This window comes from Colossoma macropomum, unplaced genomic scaffold (assembly GCF_904425465.1).
Source record: "Colossoma macropomum unplaced genomic scaffold, Colossoma_macropomum, whole genome shotgun sequence".
NCBI classification, from domain to species: domain Eukaryota; kingdom Metazoa; phylum Chordata; class Actinopteri; order Characiformes; family Serrasalmidae; genus Colossoma; species Colossoma macropomum.
This window is the reverse complement of record NW_023494809.1, coordinates 17,335,497-17,353,065: the sequence shown is the minus strand read 5'-3', so window position 1 is coordinate 17,353,065 and position 17,569 is coordinate 17,335,497. Positions and strand designations below refer to the sequence as shown.

General features: G+C 37.3%; 1 protein-coding gene across 1 annotated transcript in view; it reads left to right on the top strand.

Annotated features, from left to right (window-relative positions):
• mtrr (5-methyltetrahydrofolate-homocysteine methyltransferase reductase) overlaps nucleotides 1-13,098 on the top strand; it is a 50,081-nt gene extending 36,983 nt beyond the window's left edge. Inside the window, exons 13-15 of the mRNA XM_036557969.1 lie at nucleotides 5,226-5,318; nucleotides 11,578-11,763; nucleotides 12,183-13,098. Of these exons, the coding sequence (XP_036413862.1) occupies nucleotides 5,226-5,318; nucleotides 11,578-11,763; nucleotides 12,183-12,327 (424 nt within the window). The 3' untranslated portion in view covers nucleotides 12,328-13,098. The remainder of the gene's footprint in view (nucleotides 1-5,225; nucleotides 5,319-11,577; nucleotides 11,764-12,182) is intronic.
• Nucleotides 13,099-17,569: the final 4,471 nt, after the last annotated feature.

Genomic DNA, 17,569 nt, shown 5'->3' with positions numbered 1-17,569 from the left:
CAATGTTAATAGCAGTACTTTGTTTTGAACAAAGTAATTCCTGTTGGACGGATCTGTGGTTTAAATTTATGACTGTCTGAATTTATTTCAAAGTATCTTCAACAGTGTCAGATGGACAAATCTTCATGTTCTCCTTATTTGAGGGCACCGAATGTATTTGATCAGTAAAACATGTTCAGTGAAGAAGTCATGTTTTGCATTAGATTTTTCTTTAAACATCAGAGTTTGAAGTGAACCAGTTCCAGCTTTATCTAAACATGTCAAAACAAATCTGCCATCAGGTTTCGCAATGAAATTAGGGTGCTTGGGGTCACGGGTAGATTCTTTTGGTCTGCACTGTTTACCATCAGCCTGGTGGAGGTCAAAGGAACACTCATTTTTCATCCTAATTTCTACACTCCTGAAAATAAAGCTGCCATTGGAGTGATGCCATTGAAGAACCATATCTGGTTCCATAAAAAATCCTTCTGTGGATGGTTGTTTATAACTAGTTTTGTAAATGAGATGTGCAAGTGTGAAGAACATGTCAATGTTAAAAGAACTTCCATATGATGGAAAGGTTCTATGCCAATTGAAGTTTTTTTGTTTAGAGCCTTATGTTCAAGGCAAGAACCTTTTAGGAGCCTTTATTGCTGGAGGCCAGCCAGCCTCCAAGAATTGCTGTCTCTTATTGAGTCACTAACTGTTTGACTCCCATTGTCGAGACCATCATGCACAGCCGTCGCCTGAAACAAGTAATAGGTTGCGCTATACACATATTTAAATAAAGTCGACACCTGCGTATTCATACTCCAGATGTAGGGCTTACGTACAAATACTCATAGAAAGCAGAAAACATATTCATCGCATTAATTGAAACATGTAATGGATCTTACAAAAACAGCAGACAACTGTTCCTAATAACAGATGCAGTAAACATGTGGTGAGTACTGGGTGTTTGAGCGTGAGCTGTGCCTGATTTCAGTTGGAAATTTTAACTTTGCAGTATAAGCCATGCTACAGAGCAATTCCTTACCAGGTGAGGATAAAGACATCAAGCACAAGTACATGACCACTAAGTGCACCAGTGTAAACCAGAATAGTATTTTGACGTGTTGACTGCTATTTTCAGAGACATCTCTTTGTAAAGAGTTTGCAAAAGTAACATTACCTTGCTTGGAAGTTATAATGCTGGTGTTATTAGCATATATGCTAGCAGCTAGCGAACAAGTGTTTTTTTGTTATATTTTTGTTTGTTTTTTGTTCGCATTTTTCAGACTCCTCACATGATTCTGAATAACAGTAGTCATCTTAGCGTCTGTTACTTGTTAACAGTTCTGGAGTCTGCTAATTTAGAGCTAGCTAGAGTGCTATCTAAATCAGCTCTCATGGATTTATTTATGATATAGCAGTGGATACAGCATGTCAGAATTGTGATGAATCTGTGGAGAACACAGATTTTAGTCTTTTTAAGTTGGCTTGACAAAGCCCAATTTGTTGGTCTTTGTTTTATTATTCTATTCAACATTGTGCTTTTTTTCATGGGTTGCAATAATTGAGCTTGAGCCACAAAACTTATATATATATATATATATATATATATATATATATATATATATATATATATATGTATATAATAGCAACCACATGGGATACCATAGCAAAGCCAAGTGGGCATCCACCAGACACTGCTGGCAGGTGGACTACAATGTTAATTTGCCAACATTCACATAATGCAAGAATACATCCATATGATAAGATATGATGGTGGTCCAGCAAGACTAGGTATACCTGAAGTGTATTCACCACATCTGTAAAGTACAGTCAATTTCCTGTACTGTAAAATAACGACACGTAAAACATAAGTGAATGGGCAGGTACTGAAGCAAGTGCCCATTGACTTATCCATTGTAAGTGCTTTTTGAGTCAAGGGGTTTTTCTGTTCTTTCCTGAGTTCAGGGAAACGTATTGAAAGTATTATCTGGGGAAATAAACAATATGATACTGATGCAGTAGACAGAGGTTAAGCCATGCTGAACTATATATTTAAGAGTTGCTTCATCAACATACAACACTTCCTAATGGAGCAGGCAAAGTGTTCATCAGTCTGTAACTGGATTGTTTTGTCCTTGGAGCTTTGCTGCTGGTCTGCATCTGTGATCTGAGGCTTTGCAGTAGTTTTCTGATTATGTCCTATCTCTTTAAACACAGTAGCCAAGAAGAGTTTCTTGAGTATTGGGGGAGGGGTGATGCCAGTTAGGCTGTCTCTATTGTGCAATGTTTAGGCGCTTGTGCATTTTCTTCTTTAATCTCTTTCATAATACACACTCCAGAGAGAAACATGTTAAACTGCTGTTTTGATTTTGTGGTTAATGAGAGAAGTGTTTTGAGAGATTCTTTGCTGTGGTGGACATCCAAATAGGGCACCATGGTTCTAGAAGAAGACTAATAAATAATAAACATCAAAAATATATCCTTCCAAACCTCTGCAACATTAATTCAGTCTGAGGAAACAAGGCATCAGTAGTGTGTCTACTAGACACACCTTAGGTTGACCCCAAAAAAATGTATGAAAAGAGCCTAAGACTGTCTCAATAACCTTGGTTACTTAAATAAAAAAATAATAGATTAAAATTGACCTTATCATTAATTATTTGGCAGTTTGTATGATGATAATGGACATTTTAATGCATATTCTCCTGTTGATCACTAAGAAATAGAGCCTGATGGAAACAAACATCAAATAAACAAAACATTACTCATCGCTGCCTTTTAAATCCATTATTAACAGACATCAAATAAACAAACGTTACTCATCGCCGCCCACTAAGTGTTATTACCAAATATCAAATGAACGAACATCACTCACCGCTTCCCTCTAAAGGTGCTGTTAAACAAACATCAAATAAACAAACATTACTCACCAATAAATGCCTCTCAATAAATGTGTTTCTATTTTCTTTTATTTACATGCCTTTGCCTCAGCCCAACTAATGAAAATACCCAATTTAGTGAAAGCGAACAATTGTGGAAAACATTTGCAGTCAGCCTAAATAATTGTCATCAGATGATTATATAATAACTGTGACAGGCCTATTTTTATCACTTTTAAAAGAATGTTTCTTAAATCTTTTCTAGTTTATCTTGTTTTTGTAAAATGTCTTTTAAAGGCTCTGCACAGTTTCTCATTTGATCAGCTCCATCATTTTATTCTTTGGCTTTCAAAAAAAAAACTGATTTACTTGATAAATCGTCAAAATACTGTCTGCCAACTTTGGTGGTCTGAGAGTCTGGATGCAGGTCTGTTTGCAGGTTTATAGGATGTGATGGATCACCAAAGGCTGCAAATGAAATGAAGAAGCACAGATTGTGGGCACTTGAAGACTGACCCTGCTTTGTTTGTTTGTTTGTTTGCTTGCTTGCTTTTCAGCCTTTGGTCAGTCCTGCTGTTGTGTGACTCTAATTGCTATTCTGATTGCAATTACACTGAGCTGTCTGTGCATGCAGCAAGTTTAGATCATTACACTGTGTTTTGATCGGTCCATGTCTCAGTCCACAGATAAATTGTCAAAAATAAAAATAATAAAATATGCTGCTAAAGTATAATCAAAGTGGCTCATAAGATCGCAGTATTAATTAATTTATTTAATGAAGTGACCCTTATTAGTCCCACAACGGGGAAATTTCACCTCTGCATTTTACCCATCCGAGCAGTGAAACACTATATACACACTAGTGAACACACACACTAGGGGGCAGTGAGCACACTTGCCTGGAGCGTTGGGTAGCCCTATCCACGGCACCCAGGGAGCAGTATCCGTATCAGTCTATTAAAGAATTGTTCGGCAAACAATCTGTTTTACAGTTTTTATTTACTTCAGATGTAATCAGCCAAACATGTTTGTTCACTGAAGTTTGCTTTATAAAAAATGAACAAAATTACATACAAAATTCAGTCTTCAAGCTGGCTGCTTCTACTGTTTTTAGCTGTGCTAAGATACTTTATTCCATGTGTATATGTAACAGTATGTCACACAGTGTCAAAAGCCACATATTCAAGTCCGTTAAAGATTACTTAGCAACTCCACATGGCTTGCAGTTTGTACAGTGGTAGTAGGTGGGTTATATGCTTCCCTTACTTGTTAGCTAAATTAGCTTTGTAGCTTCAGTGCAAAACTAAAGAAGCAAAGTTTAGACACTAAACATGTCTTGGCTGAGTGACTACATTGTGTAAATTTAAATTTTCACCAAACTGTTTCTTTAAAATCAATGTGAATCATGGAACTAATTGTCCATAATGTGACATATTTGAGAGGGAAACACTGTATCAGAGAGGTTTTCTGAGTAGAATATTAATTTTTATATGTGCATATTGAATTTCTGATGTCATGAAGTGTCGGAAATAGAAGCTTGCCATAGTAAATTTCAGCAATTTAATTTATAGTTGTGTGAGGGAATAAACTTTAATGCATGTTAGTTAAAAAAGCTTGAATTCTTGAGTAGTTGGTGAGGGTGCATGTCTATATTGGTCAGTAAAATGGATCAACATGTACAGCTGGAGCTTTCTGTGGGCTCCAATGCGGCCTTTACTGTTGGATGCATTGTGACAGTTTCTGAGATACATTCAGAGCACAATTCACATATAGATTAAAAGGCAGAAATAGCTGTTTTTTTTCCTTAGACCTTTAATTTGTCACCTTCATGTCTTCAAATTGTTGCTTTTAATGACCACTATCACTAAATCAGTGCTGTGATCAGCTCTCAATAAAGCTTTGAGTAACTGTTGGGTCTGAGACAGTGCAGGGATTTTTATGTGACGATGTCAGCAGTGAACAGGTGCGATGGTCAGATAGTGTCCATTGCCTCTGTGCCACCTTGGTGAAGGGCATTCTGGGAGCACAGCCAGACCTTCTGGGGGAATGGCTCTAAAAAATGCCTTTGAATCCCTTTTCCTTCCCAGCCCCCAAACAGCCTCTTTTATAACTGCTAAACGCCTGTAAAATGAAAGGGCTGAAATGAATCACTGTATGCCAGTAAATGCATTTGCAGTGCTTGTATTTCAGAATGCAGGACGTGAATGCCAATTATTATTATTGCATTGTGTTATAATTGCATTTAATTGAAGCATTTTGAGTGCTGATTTAAAGCCCATAAGGAGTTGTTCATTTTAAAAGGTAAGTGCTGCTTGTTTATGTTCTGTTTTTCGTCACATGGTGATTAGAGGAAATGTGGTTTTGATTGAACAGAGATCAAGAACGAGAGGAAAAGCAGGATGATGTTTTCGGAGAAACGTGGCTCTTCTTCGGCTGCAGGCATAAAGACAGGGACTACATCTTCAGGTATGTGCTTTGTGTACACGCAGATCATAAAGACAGAGGGTCAGATGTGCAGATGAGCGCAGGCAACGCAAAATGTGCCTTGATGTGACTGGAATATAATATAATGTAATGTCAATACTATAGTAATACTGTAATGCGCCCACAGTGTGCCTTCATTTAACATTCAAGTTATTATTGCTGTGTTCACATGTTGGCATTGAAAAAAATGTTCTCTACCTTATGGTGTTAGAAGCCACACATACGTTGGCATGGTGACTGCAGTGCCAGTGCAAATGGATGATTATTAGAGGACAGCTTTAGCAGTGTATATTGTTTATTTAAAGTGGGGAAAACGCAGGAGGACACGCTATACTGTTTTATCAAGAATTCAGCAAGACCTTGGTCATTCAGTGATCCCATAAACTCAACATCAACTTAATTTCACCTTTGCAGTGGATGACAAAAGTTTTGTTGGGTTGCCACTGGTCTACTGCCAGCATGTAAACGCAGCATGAGGCTGTTTTCACTCCTAGTTTGTTTGCTGAAGTCCACAGAGTTCGAACTTTTGGTTTTGTTTTGACAGCAACGATTTAAAGTCCATATCCAGATTATTGCATGGAAGTAGATATGCTTAATGTCTAGGTACATCACAATCAGAGTAATAAAAATAAACTTTACTTGATAGCTACATCCCTCTGATCAGTTGCTTTATGCGTCAGTTTTAATTTTATCATTTGAGTTTTCTTTTGTTTTTTTACCTTTTTATTAAGTAAAAAATTATACACAACAAAAACAAACACAGAGTATGGAATAATAAAGTAATTTAGGAGACTTGAAATCCATCCTTTGCCTTAAAGGTAAATTCCACAATTTTTTTTCTAAATTTCTGTATAATTAAATGGCTAAGATGTAAACAAAGTCATTCAGAGTGGTTTGGTGTGAAATGCTTCATTCCAAAAAAAAAACTTGAGTCAGAATTGTTTACAGTGGAGGTGATAGGAACCGGACGTCCACCTCTAAAAGCTCCCTCACAGAAAGTTATTACGTGAAATTGTTAAGAATACACTGCCTAATGACTGAAACATTGTTTTATGATAGATTTTGGCCTTTTTTTATTATTATTCATTCACTCAGAATATTGTGAGGCAAAAATAGTCCACAAAGGATTTTTTTTCCAGATTTTTCACTATTTTAACATTGTCAAGATTATATAAAACTCAGAAGACATGTGTAGATTCACTGGTTTCTTTGGATAGTGTATAAAATGGCTAGTTTTGTGTTTTAGACGTTGTGAGCCCTGGTTCCTATCACCATGACTGTAAGGAGATGTGATTCAGTAAGTTTCTCTAGAATGAACCATTTCACATCAAACCACTCTGAATGACTTTGTTTACATCTCAACCACTGATTTATGCAGAAAGTTTGAAAAATCAGCAGAATTCCCCTTTAATGTTATAAAAGGAAAAGCATAGTAGATGATATGTTTCTTTTTTTTGAGTGTATGTGTATCTTTCTGCTTTATGATAATTAATAAGTATATGGCTGATCTCGCTAACATTCAAGCCTGCTCCAGTCTTAGCAGCACTCAGTGAAGTATTCAGTGCTTTGCTGTTTCCCGTCAGCCTGTTGCTCTTGTCCTTGAGAACTGTGATTGAAAAAGCAATGAAATGAAAGTGCTCCCTCTGAGAATACTGGACGTATGAAACAGGGCTTTATAACAGGCCGTGGGCTGCTGTCCCATCGAGCTCCAGCCATAATTCACAGCTCAAACACTGACTAATCACACTGTGCTGGGACTGACATGCACTGCAAGAAAAAGATCTTAGCAAGTGAACACATCTTGAATGTTGAAAATGTTTCTCATTATGATACTGTTTTATCCAATGCGTTTCTTGAGATTTTACTTTTCCAAATGTCATTTTATCAAGTAAAATGATCTAATTGTGCTGTGCTGGGTTTCCAAAAAGCATCTTAGCACAAAGATGATTCCCAAATGGTAGGAATACTATCTCCACCTGTTAAGACGATCTCAACACTAGTGCTGCATTTAAAAAGCTGTCATTCCACCCCTCCTAGCAGCACATGACTGACAGCAGCATGAAGCCACGCAAACGTTGGTATGGTGACAACATCGCCAGCCAAAATGGATGATTATCAGATGAGAGCTTTAGCGGTGTTGACTGTTTATTTAAGGTGGAAGAAGGCAGGAGAATGCTCTGATCTAATTTAAAATTTCACTATCATAGTACAAGATTCAAGTCTATTTCTCATATATAGTCAGAATAAAATAGCATTGCTGTCAGAACAAAACCTTGTATATCAAAAAATGTTCTGAAATATTCCTAATGTAAGTTAATGTAAGAAGATTTTATTCAAAGTCATTTTGGACCATTTCTGTTGGTGTGCTTCTATTTTGACGCAGTCTAAAGAGTGGATGGCACTTAAAACCTGATCTGTTTTGTGTATGTGCAAGCATTTTACAGCAGTAGTTGAGCCATAACAACTGTCATATTATGTTATGTGTGCATTTTGCTGTTTTTCCTGTTCAGTTGACAAGCTATTCTACATATCAGTGAAAGCATAGAGCTTAAAGGAGTTATTATCTGAGCAGTTTTGCTTTTCTATGACTGCATTTTAGCCCGTATAGGTGCTACATTAACAACAGCATGAACAAAGCTGGACAAAATATAGGCTCAATCTTAAATGGCTTTAAAGTTCCATCCGCTCTTTACACTGTGTCAAAATTATATCAAACCAACAGAAATGGTCCTTTGAATAAATGCCTATGCAATGCAGGCTACCTATGCCATTTCATAACAGCTTCTACATACATATGTCTAAAAAAAGGCTTGTTATATTCAGTTAAAGCTGCACAACATGCTAACATTTTGTGCACTGTATAGGTATAGAAGCCATGGTTTTATGGCCTGTGCTGCACTGTATAGGGACTGAGGAGCCATTTGAGATTCAGCCAAACTCATGAGTCTCTACTGCTAAATCTAAATCATAATAACATCAGATTTTTGTCCATATCCCTCTCATCTCCCTGTGCTCTTACCTGAATGTTTTCACCACGAAACGTAATACTAAGAAGTGAAAAAGAAAGAAAATAAGACTACTCATATGGTGGTTTCTGCATTGAACACTTTAAACAATCTGGATTAGGGTAGGGAACCAGCCCTGTGACCGGAAGGTTGCCGGTTCGATCCCCATGATAAAGTTTCTTTTTTTGTTGTTATTGTTTATAGACATATAATTTGCATTAATCGAATGAAAGTAAATCCCATTCTGAAGCACCTTTAATTTGTTTGCTCTAAATATATTTGCTCTGCATTTCTTGATGTGTGTCCACATAAAGCAGCGATCTGCATTAATGGACTCACTGTGGATGAAGTTAATTGAGGATGTACACCGTGTAACAGCCTCCTTTTCCTCCCAAAGTTTTGATAAAACAGAAAAGTAACCAAAGCATCAGAGCTGAAAGAGAAATTTAAACTTGCTCGCTCTTTTGATGTTTCAGAAGTTATCTCACTCCGCTCTTAGATGAAAAGCAGACAGAAATTCTTTGCTGTCAGCTCGCCCAAGGAAAATAAAACGATTTGCAATAATTCCTAATCAAGCCCAGCATTTAACTTCAGTGTTAAAGGGGTGAAATCAATCTCAGCACAGGGTGAGGAATTTTCCAGAGCAGTACTGCTTTACTCTGCTGTTTTATGAGCTGAGATTACACACTGAGGAGAAATGGGCCTAGAACTGGTCAGAACAGCGAAGGATCACTGAAGCGTGCCTTTTTTTTCTGTGAACAGTCAGCATCTCAGAACAGACGAGGACGGAACTGCGGAAAAATGGATGTGAGAAAGTGACAGGCACTCAGAATAAAAACCACACACAGTACACATGAAGTCCCAAAACAAAGCAAGACCCAGTTTTCAGAGCAAATTGGATAGTTATCATGAGATAAAGTCATGGTGGGTGCTTTATATGTAAACTTTACAATATACTGTCATGTGAAGAAATAAGTACGTTCCATAAAACGTTTAGACCTTACTTGAACATACAGTTATCTAGTCTTCATTTAAACAGTCTTGCTACATAAAGGTGATCATAATTTAACAAGTGACACTTAAAATTAACATTAACATTAATCCTAACATACATCCTTTATGTAACTGTAATGAACAGAAATGCAGTTTTCTTATGTGGATAAAAGTAAATACACCCCTACATATAGCACTGCTTCAGATGTGTCAAAGTTAAATCAGATGGACTTGATCAGGTGCTAATGATTACAACAGCACTAGAGAATATCTTGGAGGAACCTGTCTTATTTAAACCTCAGATGTCTGGTCTGGTTTGCCCTTTGTTATTGGAGTGTATGGTATCCTCATCCCTAGATCAAAAGAGCTATCTGAGGCCTTGAGAAAGAAAGTTACAGATGCCTATGAGTTTCGGAAGGGGTTTAAGAACATCAATCGTTCCACTGTCCGAAAGATCATCTACAAGTTGAGAAGATTTAAAACCGCTACCAGCTTGTCCAGGCCAGGCCACCCCTGCAAACTTAACCCAGAAGATGCTAAAAAGAGGTCTTTAAGAACCCCAAAATTTCATCAAAGGATACCTTTTGCCACCGTTGATGTCAAAGTGCATGCATCTACCATTTGAAAGAGACTGCACAAATTTAACCTACATGGAAGGTATGCCAGGAGGAAGACTTTGCTACCAGAAAAGGGCAAACACTTGAGTTTGCTAATGGATATCTAAGAAAGGATCAATGTGGAACAAAGTGCTAGACAGGTCAAAGAGAGAGTTCTTTCGCCATGGCATAAGACATGTTTGACGAAAACCAAAGACATTGATCAGAAGAACCTCTTATAAACCGTAAAGCATGGTGGTGGAAATGTTATGGTTTGGGGCAGCTTTGCGGCCTTGGGATCTGGTGAACTTGCAAACATAGACTTCACTGTGAATTCTCTTACATACCAGAGAGTCTGTGAGGAGAATGAAGCTGAAGAAGTGGACCTTCCAACAGGATAATGATCCCAGCCAGACATACAAGGAATGGCTCAAAAAGAAGACATGGAGGGTTAAGGAGCCTAGTCAAAGCCTAGATCTGAGCCTATACACACACACACACACACACAGGCACATATACAGTGGGGTTCAAAAGTCTGATACCACTTTGAGAATCTGGTATTGTGTTTTATTTCAGTTAAATTTGGAAATAAACAGAAAGAAATAAACAGAAAGTTTTATATTTTTGAAAAATATAGAACAAAGAAAAGTTATGACAAGTAAAATGACAAAGAAATAATGAAGATTCTGCACTACTTTAAGGTCACTATTATTATTTTTAATAAGAATATGAATATCACCAAATTTGTGATTTTAACCATGTTAGATCTGATTTTTCAGACAACTCTGATGGATTTGATCTGCTCATCAGAGGCTTCTTTTTATTTTATTTTTTACTTCATTCAACCAAAAGAGGGACAAATACTAAGAAATTCTGAAATTCATGTAAATATTTCAATGATGTTACTTTTCACTCAAATTGTTATGCTAATAACATCATTTGTAGTGAAAAACTTTGTATTAATTTAGAGTAGAATGCGAAACAGACGCCTTTTCAGTAATAGCCTCAGACTTTTCGACCCGTGTGTGTGTGTGTGTGTTAACCTTCCCTTAAGGAATGTAAATAAACATGTTGTCTTTGTCAGTTTTAGAATAACTTGACATATGAAATAGCAAGCTTGTTAAATTTTTTCTTTGATAAAATTGCAAAACTGAAGGAACACCTGCTTGAAGCCCTCCCTTGGGAATATAGCCAAAGGCCACACATTTGTTCTTGTTGTTGTGATGTAAGCACTCATCAGCACTCAAACCTTTCAGGTGCTTAATGCTTTTTTGGGCCAAAAGAGTTTCAGTATGTGCTATTAACAATAGTTTGAAAGAGAAAGGTGTCAGATCATTATGTAGGCAAAATCTGCTCTTCATACCAAAGGAGGCACATTGTTGAACATGAAGCTGAGTGTTGGAGATAAATATACCACACGGCTGCTTTATGATTATTAAACCACTGCAGGTATTTTTTTCTTGCTCAACTGAAAAGTAAGTTAGACTGCAAACATTTTACTCTTCTTCACAGTGATGTGTTAGTCTGTGTGGAAATTCTGCAGGTCAACCATAGCAATGTCCAGATTATTGATTTGAACAGAGGAATTATAGTGTGGGAATAATGCAACATTCTACACAAATGTGTCTTGTTGTGCTTCCTCTGTAGGGAGGAGCTGGTGAGGTTTGTGGAGAACGGGACACTGAATCATCTGAAAGTGTCTTTCTCTCGTGATGAGCCGGACAGAAATGAACCTGAGCCCAAACCCAGATATGTCCAGCATCAGCTGCTCCTCCATGCCAAAAACATGGTCCATATCCTCTTCAAAGAGAACGGCTACTTCTATGTTTGTGGGTAAGCGAATGAGATCGCATAGCCACCAGTGTGCATAGTATCAATGATAATGAATGAGTCGTTTAGCTATTTTAAAGGAATAACTCGGGTAATGGGTGAGTTCACTCAATTTTGTAGTGTTTTTCTAAAGGAATATTTCAATCTAAAACACTAATGTTAATGAAATTGAGTGGCCATCTGTTAGAATTATGCCAATGGCATGTCAATTGTTGGCTACTATCTTCTATTACAATGAACCTTGTTAGCAAGTTTTGATAAAGCTGTTCCTTGCATTTTCCCATGGTTAAAAGTTATACAGTGTAGAATTCTTTGAGATCTGCATATCATGTAGATTCATCTTCATAACCGAGCCTTATGGCTAGTTACTGTGTACTGCATGCACTGTTTTGCCATTGAAAGACATTTTGGTTGTTTTTCAGGGATGCTAAGAACATGGCTAAAGATGTGAATGATACTCTGATAGAGATGATTGGGAATGAACTTCAGCTGGATAAGCTGGAGTCTATGAAGATGGTGGCAAAGCTACGAGAGGAGAAGCGATATCTGCAGGACATCTGGAGCTGATAAGGAAAGAACTGCGGCAAAATCATGTTGCAGATCATCGCCGTCATATCGAACCCTTGCATCTCCACTTTTTCAGTTTTATTGTTTTATTTTTCAACACCATTTGAAAACGCCAGCTACCCTTTACATTGTATGAACATTTCATGGTGAATGACCTTTAGAAATGATCCAAAATTGCTACATTTTACATACGTTTTTTCTTTATCATTTTGGAGATGCAGGGTTTTGTTACAACAACGATTATCAGTTTTTACTAGAGATATACCTTTGAGCAAAGGATTTTAACTAGCACCAACAGGTGGATGACAGTTCAAATCTTTATTTCGTGCCTTTTATGCATTGAATTTTCAACTTTTCAATGGTTGTTTCTTAGGGTGGAGGGAGATTACAGCTCATGAAATGTAAAATTTGCATGCCTGATGCAAGCAAAGGATTTTATTTGTCTCTTATTAGTCTACCAGACGTAAAAAACAAACCAAACTGTAATAAACTGTAAGAAATCAGTGTCCGAAACTGCCAAATCTGGAAAAATCTGCAATGTTTTATGTCCAGTGTTTTAGTAGATGGAAGAAGAAGCAAAAATGACATCATTGTTTCCAAATCAGCTCAGGTTTCTAACACCATACAGACTAATAGACGCATCTTTCAATACAGCAAAAAGAATCTATATTTTAAACCAATAGAGTTCATTTTATCTCACTTCTGATGACAAATACTGTACACGAGCATACTGTCATTCTTTATTTTACACTGGAGAAAATAAAGCATTAAGAAAGAAAAGCCTGATTATTATGTATCTTATTTAACCCATAGACATGTAGACTTGTTGTAATTCTGCTAAGTGTAATTACACTTTTAATGCATGTTACAATTACATTTCATTTAATTTCTGGGGGACAGGTTTGAGTCTCTTTTTCTGAGTTGTTTCCCATTAAATTCAATGTCAAAAACCAACAAAAACAGCAGAAATATGAAAGACAAAACTTTTCATCAGATTCAAATCATGATGACATCTCCTCTTCTGCTTACAAAGGTAATGTGGACTGGATTGAAAGTTTAGAATCTTTACTTTCCACACAGTTTCTCCACTTATGTCACTTATGAGCTACAAGTTAGAAATAATTAATATAAAATTTTAGCTTGCTTTTGTTATGGCCGGTGATAACTGAGGCTTCAGAGCAGTCAGACCGTCTCCACTGACATTTTGCAATGTTTATTTTAATATGGTTTCTCTCAAAGATATTTCAGTCTTCTCTTCCCTGAATTGTTGTTGTATGCAATAGAATTCTAAGAACTGGTGCAGAGTGAAGCCATCCTTGGCATCTGGTAAATCCAAATTGTTTATAGATGCTTTAAAGTAATGACTCACTTCCACTGGCCAGTCTTTCAAAAGGTTAATGAGAGAAATTAATCACAACTGAACAAGGATCTCATTGCTACTCGATGCAAGAATATAGAGTTTATGAACCGCGTCCTTGTTCCCTGACAGTACTGTGCAGACATCAGAGAAAATGGGACTCCTTACAACCGTGCAAGACCTGGTAGACCACCTAAACCGTCTCCATCGGGTAAACAGCATTTAAAGCTTTCTTTGAGAGAGAGGAGAAAATCAAGCTCCACTCTTGCTTCAGATCTGAAAAAATCCACAGGTGTTTCTGTCCATCCTTCCACTGTGAGAAGACAACTCAACACTATGAGTCTGAAAGGATGTGCAGCTGAGAAGCTCTTACTGAGAAAAGGAAACAGATAAATCAAACAAAGAAGCTGCTGCTGTTCTGACAACTGGTACTGACCAGCCCAGTCCAGACCCCAGTGTCACTGAATGTGTTTGGGATTGCTTGGACAGTGAGAAGCAGAAAATGCAAAACTCCTAAGACTGAGCTTTGGAGGTGTGGAAAAATATCCCTGCATATATCTTTGAAAAGCTGAAAGTGAGGCTCCTGAAGAGAATGGAAGCTGTAATAAAAGTAAATAGTTAAATTAAATCCTCTAAAAAATTAATTTTGCTTTTGAGGCTTCAGTGGAATTTTTTGTTAGATGTACATTTACTTTTTTTTTTTCTCCTCACAGCTGAATTACATCCTGCGAATGGAGGAGACGAACAGTGTTCAACGGGTCTGACTCTGTGTTCATTTTAGAATTCCTGCTTTTTGTGATTCAGTCAAAAATCATGCCTGCCCATCATTATTTCCTGCTTGAATATCCTGTCTCACTCTTAAATATGTCGCATTAAGGAAGAAAACTGCGTTCTGATTTCTGTACTGCCCTACAGTTTAAGTATGTGGGGTTGTTACATAGTTAGCTTTTAGCTTCCTTGCAGCATGGATGTAGCATTACTCGTATTTTGACTCTTTAATGACCTTGTAGTTGAGAAAATCCAGTGACGTTTGGGGGCGAAATGTACACGAGACAAGTCACGAGAAACATTTTTGTTTACCGTTTCGGAGGTCTGTTGTTCAATCACAGCCAATATGAATCCATGAAGTCATCCTGATAAGTACTTTTCCAAATGGGCCTCTAAACAATTCAGCACTGACAACTACATAAGTTGAAAACCTTTCTTTGCCGTTCTGCCTTGGCATCCGCCAAACCCAGATTCACCCATCAGACTGCCAGATAACACGTTTCACTGCTCCAGAGTCCAGGGACAGCATGCTTTATGCCACTCTAGTCAATGCTTGATATGAAGTCAGTGTAACTGAAACAACTGAACTTAATAATTGAGAGGGATGTCCACATACTTTTGGCCATATATTCCAGTTGCTTTCACTCAGAAATGACCAAAAAATTTAATGAGACCGGGGTTGCAGAAACATTTGCATACAATGATAGGCCTTTAATTTCCAAAAACTAGACTAGCTAGCAGGTTAGAATTTTAGATGGTATGAAGTAGTTTAACAACTGCATGTATCAAGAGGGAAGGAGTCACTTATCTTAAGGAATTATTTTTTATTTAATAAAAAAAAAAGCCCTGACATGGGTATTTCTGAATTTTTCTCTCTATAAAGTAGCCAAGCTCTGGATTTATGAGTCGTCAGCCAGTGAAACAAAGAAAAACATCCCTCTAAATGGGTTTCTAGGTTTTCTTGTTTACACTGTTTACAAAACCCTCCTTTTTGGGCTCCAGTGGAGTGTGATCATTGTACTTGACAAATGAAAGGTGTTGTGTCAAAGAATAGGGTTGATATAAAGTTGATGTAAACCCGAAATGGCTTTAGAAACCCTTGTGTTTTAGTTATTGATATAAAACTGCTAAGATAAATATGCTTTTACATACCTCAGTGAGCAGCTGGATTAATTCACAACCAATATGGTACGGCTATTCATTGTTCCATTAAGAACGAAAAAGAACATAAAAGTAAGGTGGTCTTCTCCAACATATGTTCAGAAAAGTCTCATAAAATTGATAATAAATTTTGTGAACGGAAAATCATTCGCTCATGTATTTACTCACAAGCAGTCAAACATCAATTCAAACTTCTAAGAACATCTGGCAGGTAGACTCTTCAGGCTTTTCCATTCCAGTAAACAGTCTGATTCACTCTGTGCCTTGTTTATGACAAAAATCACAAAAATGATGTTTTCCAGGAAATCTGGGTCCATATTGCAGGTCTAAAAGCTCATATTTATCAAGCCCATTTGCATCTCTGCTGAAAAAACAGTGTTGCAGCTGCAGAGGCAGTAGAATGAGTCTGATAATGGATGCCCTGCATTAAGGATGAATTAAGTTTCAAATTACAGTTTCTTAATTAAAAAGGTTCAAGGTGCCTTTACGGCGGCTGCGCGAAGACTCAGAATGGTAATGTGAATAAATCAAAGAGGCCATGAGCTTGCAGCATGGTGCTCATGATAGATCCTCCTGTTAAGAATGGCTTAAATGAAGCAGAAAGATGTATGCAGAAGGTAATGACCGTCATTACAGTGGACTCCTGGTCATTCTGTTGCAGAGTTTGTATTTCACTTTCAAAGAGCGTGGTCTCTTGACCATTAGCAGTGGATTCCAGTCTGAGAAATGATACGCTGCTGCGTGACGCCACTCTGCTACAGACTCTTCAAGGTGAAAAGGTGGCAGACCAGGTGCAGATGTACTGAATACAGTGTTTGATGGGCTCTGTAGACCTTTCTGCAAGTCATTTTGGTTACATGGTTGATTACAGGCCTGAAATACATTCATTAACTGCAATTATATTTTCTAGAGGACCTCAAAAAGGCTGTCACACAAGATGCACAAAATGGCCAGTTTATTGGAAACACCTACCCTATAGCTATGCTCATTGGCTTATTTATCAGAAACAGTTAGAGATTGTAGCCTAAATGTTGTGCAGCATAAAAGTGCACCTATATAGTAGGTGTTTCTGATAAAATGGCCAATGATTTAGCTATAGGGTGGGTGTTTCAAAGAACCTGTACACTCTATGCATGTACAGGACATTAATTTGGCCAACAAGAGAGGCAGTAAGCTATATTGTTCAACAATATTTCTGTCTTTATGAGCTTATGCATTTGTTTGTGAGTCTTACACCACAGTGAAAGAAACCAAGAAGCAGATTAGGGTTCCAGTCAGACTGTTTCCATGTACAGGATTGTGCAAAAGACAGAGACGAGTCAGTCAAAACAAACATTATGTACAAGTTATTCATTTTTCAGGCTCAGGAAAAAAAAAACAGAAAACAAATATTTTATAGACAGTTACACAGAAGTGTCAATAACTAAACATTTTCAGTATTTAATGTGTCCACTCTTTACCTTTATTACAGCTTCCATTTTTACAGGAGACTTGCTTTCAGTTTTTTAAAGAAATCTGCAGGGACATTTTTCTACACATCCAAAATTCAGTCTTAGAAGTTGGTTTTGCGTTTTCTGCTTCTTATTATCCAACTAATCAAACACATTCAGCAATGTTGAGCTACACATCCTTTCAGACTCATAGTGTTGTGTTGTCTTCTCACAGTGGAAGGATGGACAGAAACACTTGTGGATTTTTTCAGATCTAAAATAAGAGTGGAGCTTGAGTTTCTCCTCTCTCTCAAAGATGAAAGCTTTAAGTTCTGCATATCTGATGGGGAGAGTTTAGGTGGTCTACCAGGTCTTGGCGGTGGTTGAGTTCCATTTTCTCTGTAGCTTTTAATCATTTTTGAACTCCAGTTTTGGAAACTTTTTTCACTTATCGTCTTTTGACATTCTCCTTCCTTATGCAGGTGGATCTTATGTCTAATCTGCTCAGAAATATGTCCTGAATATA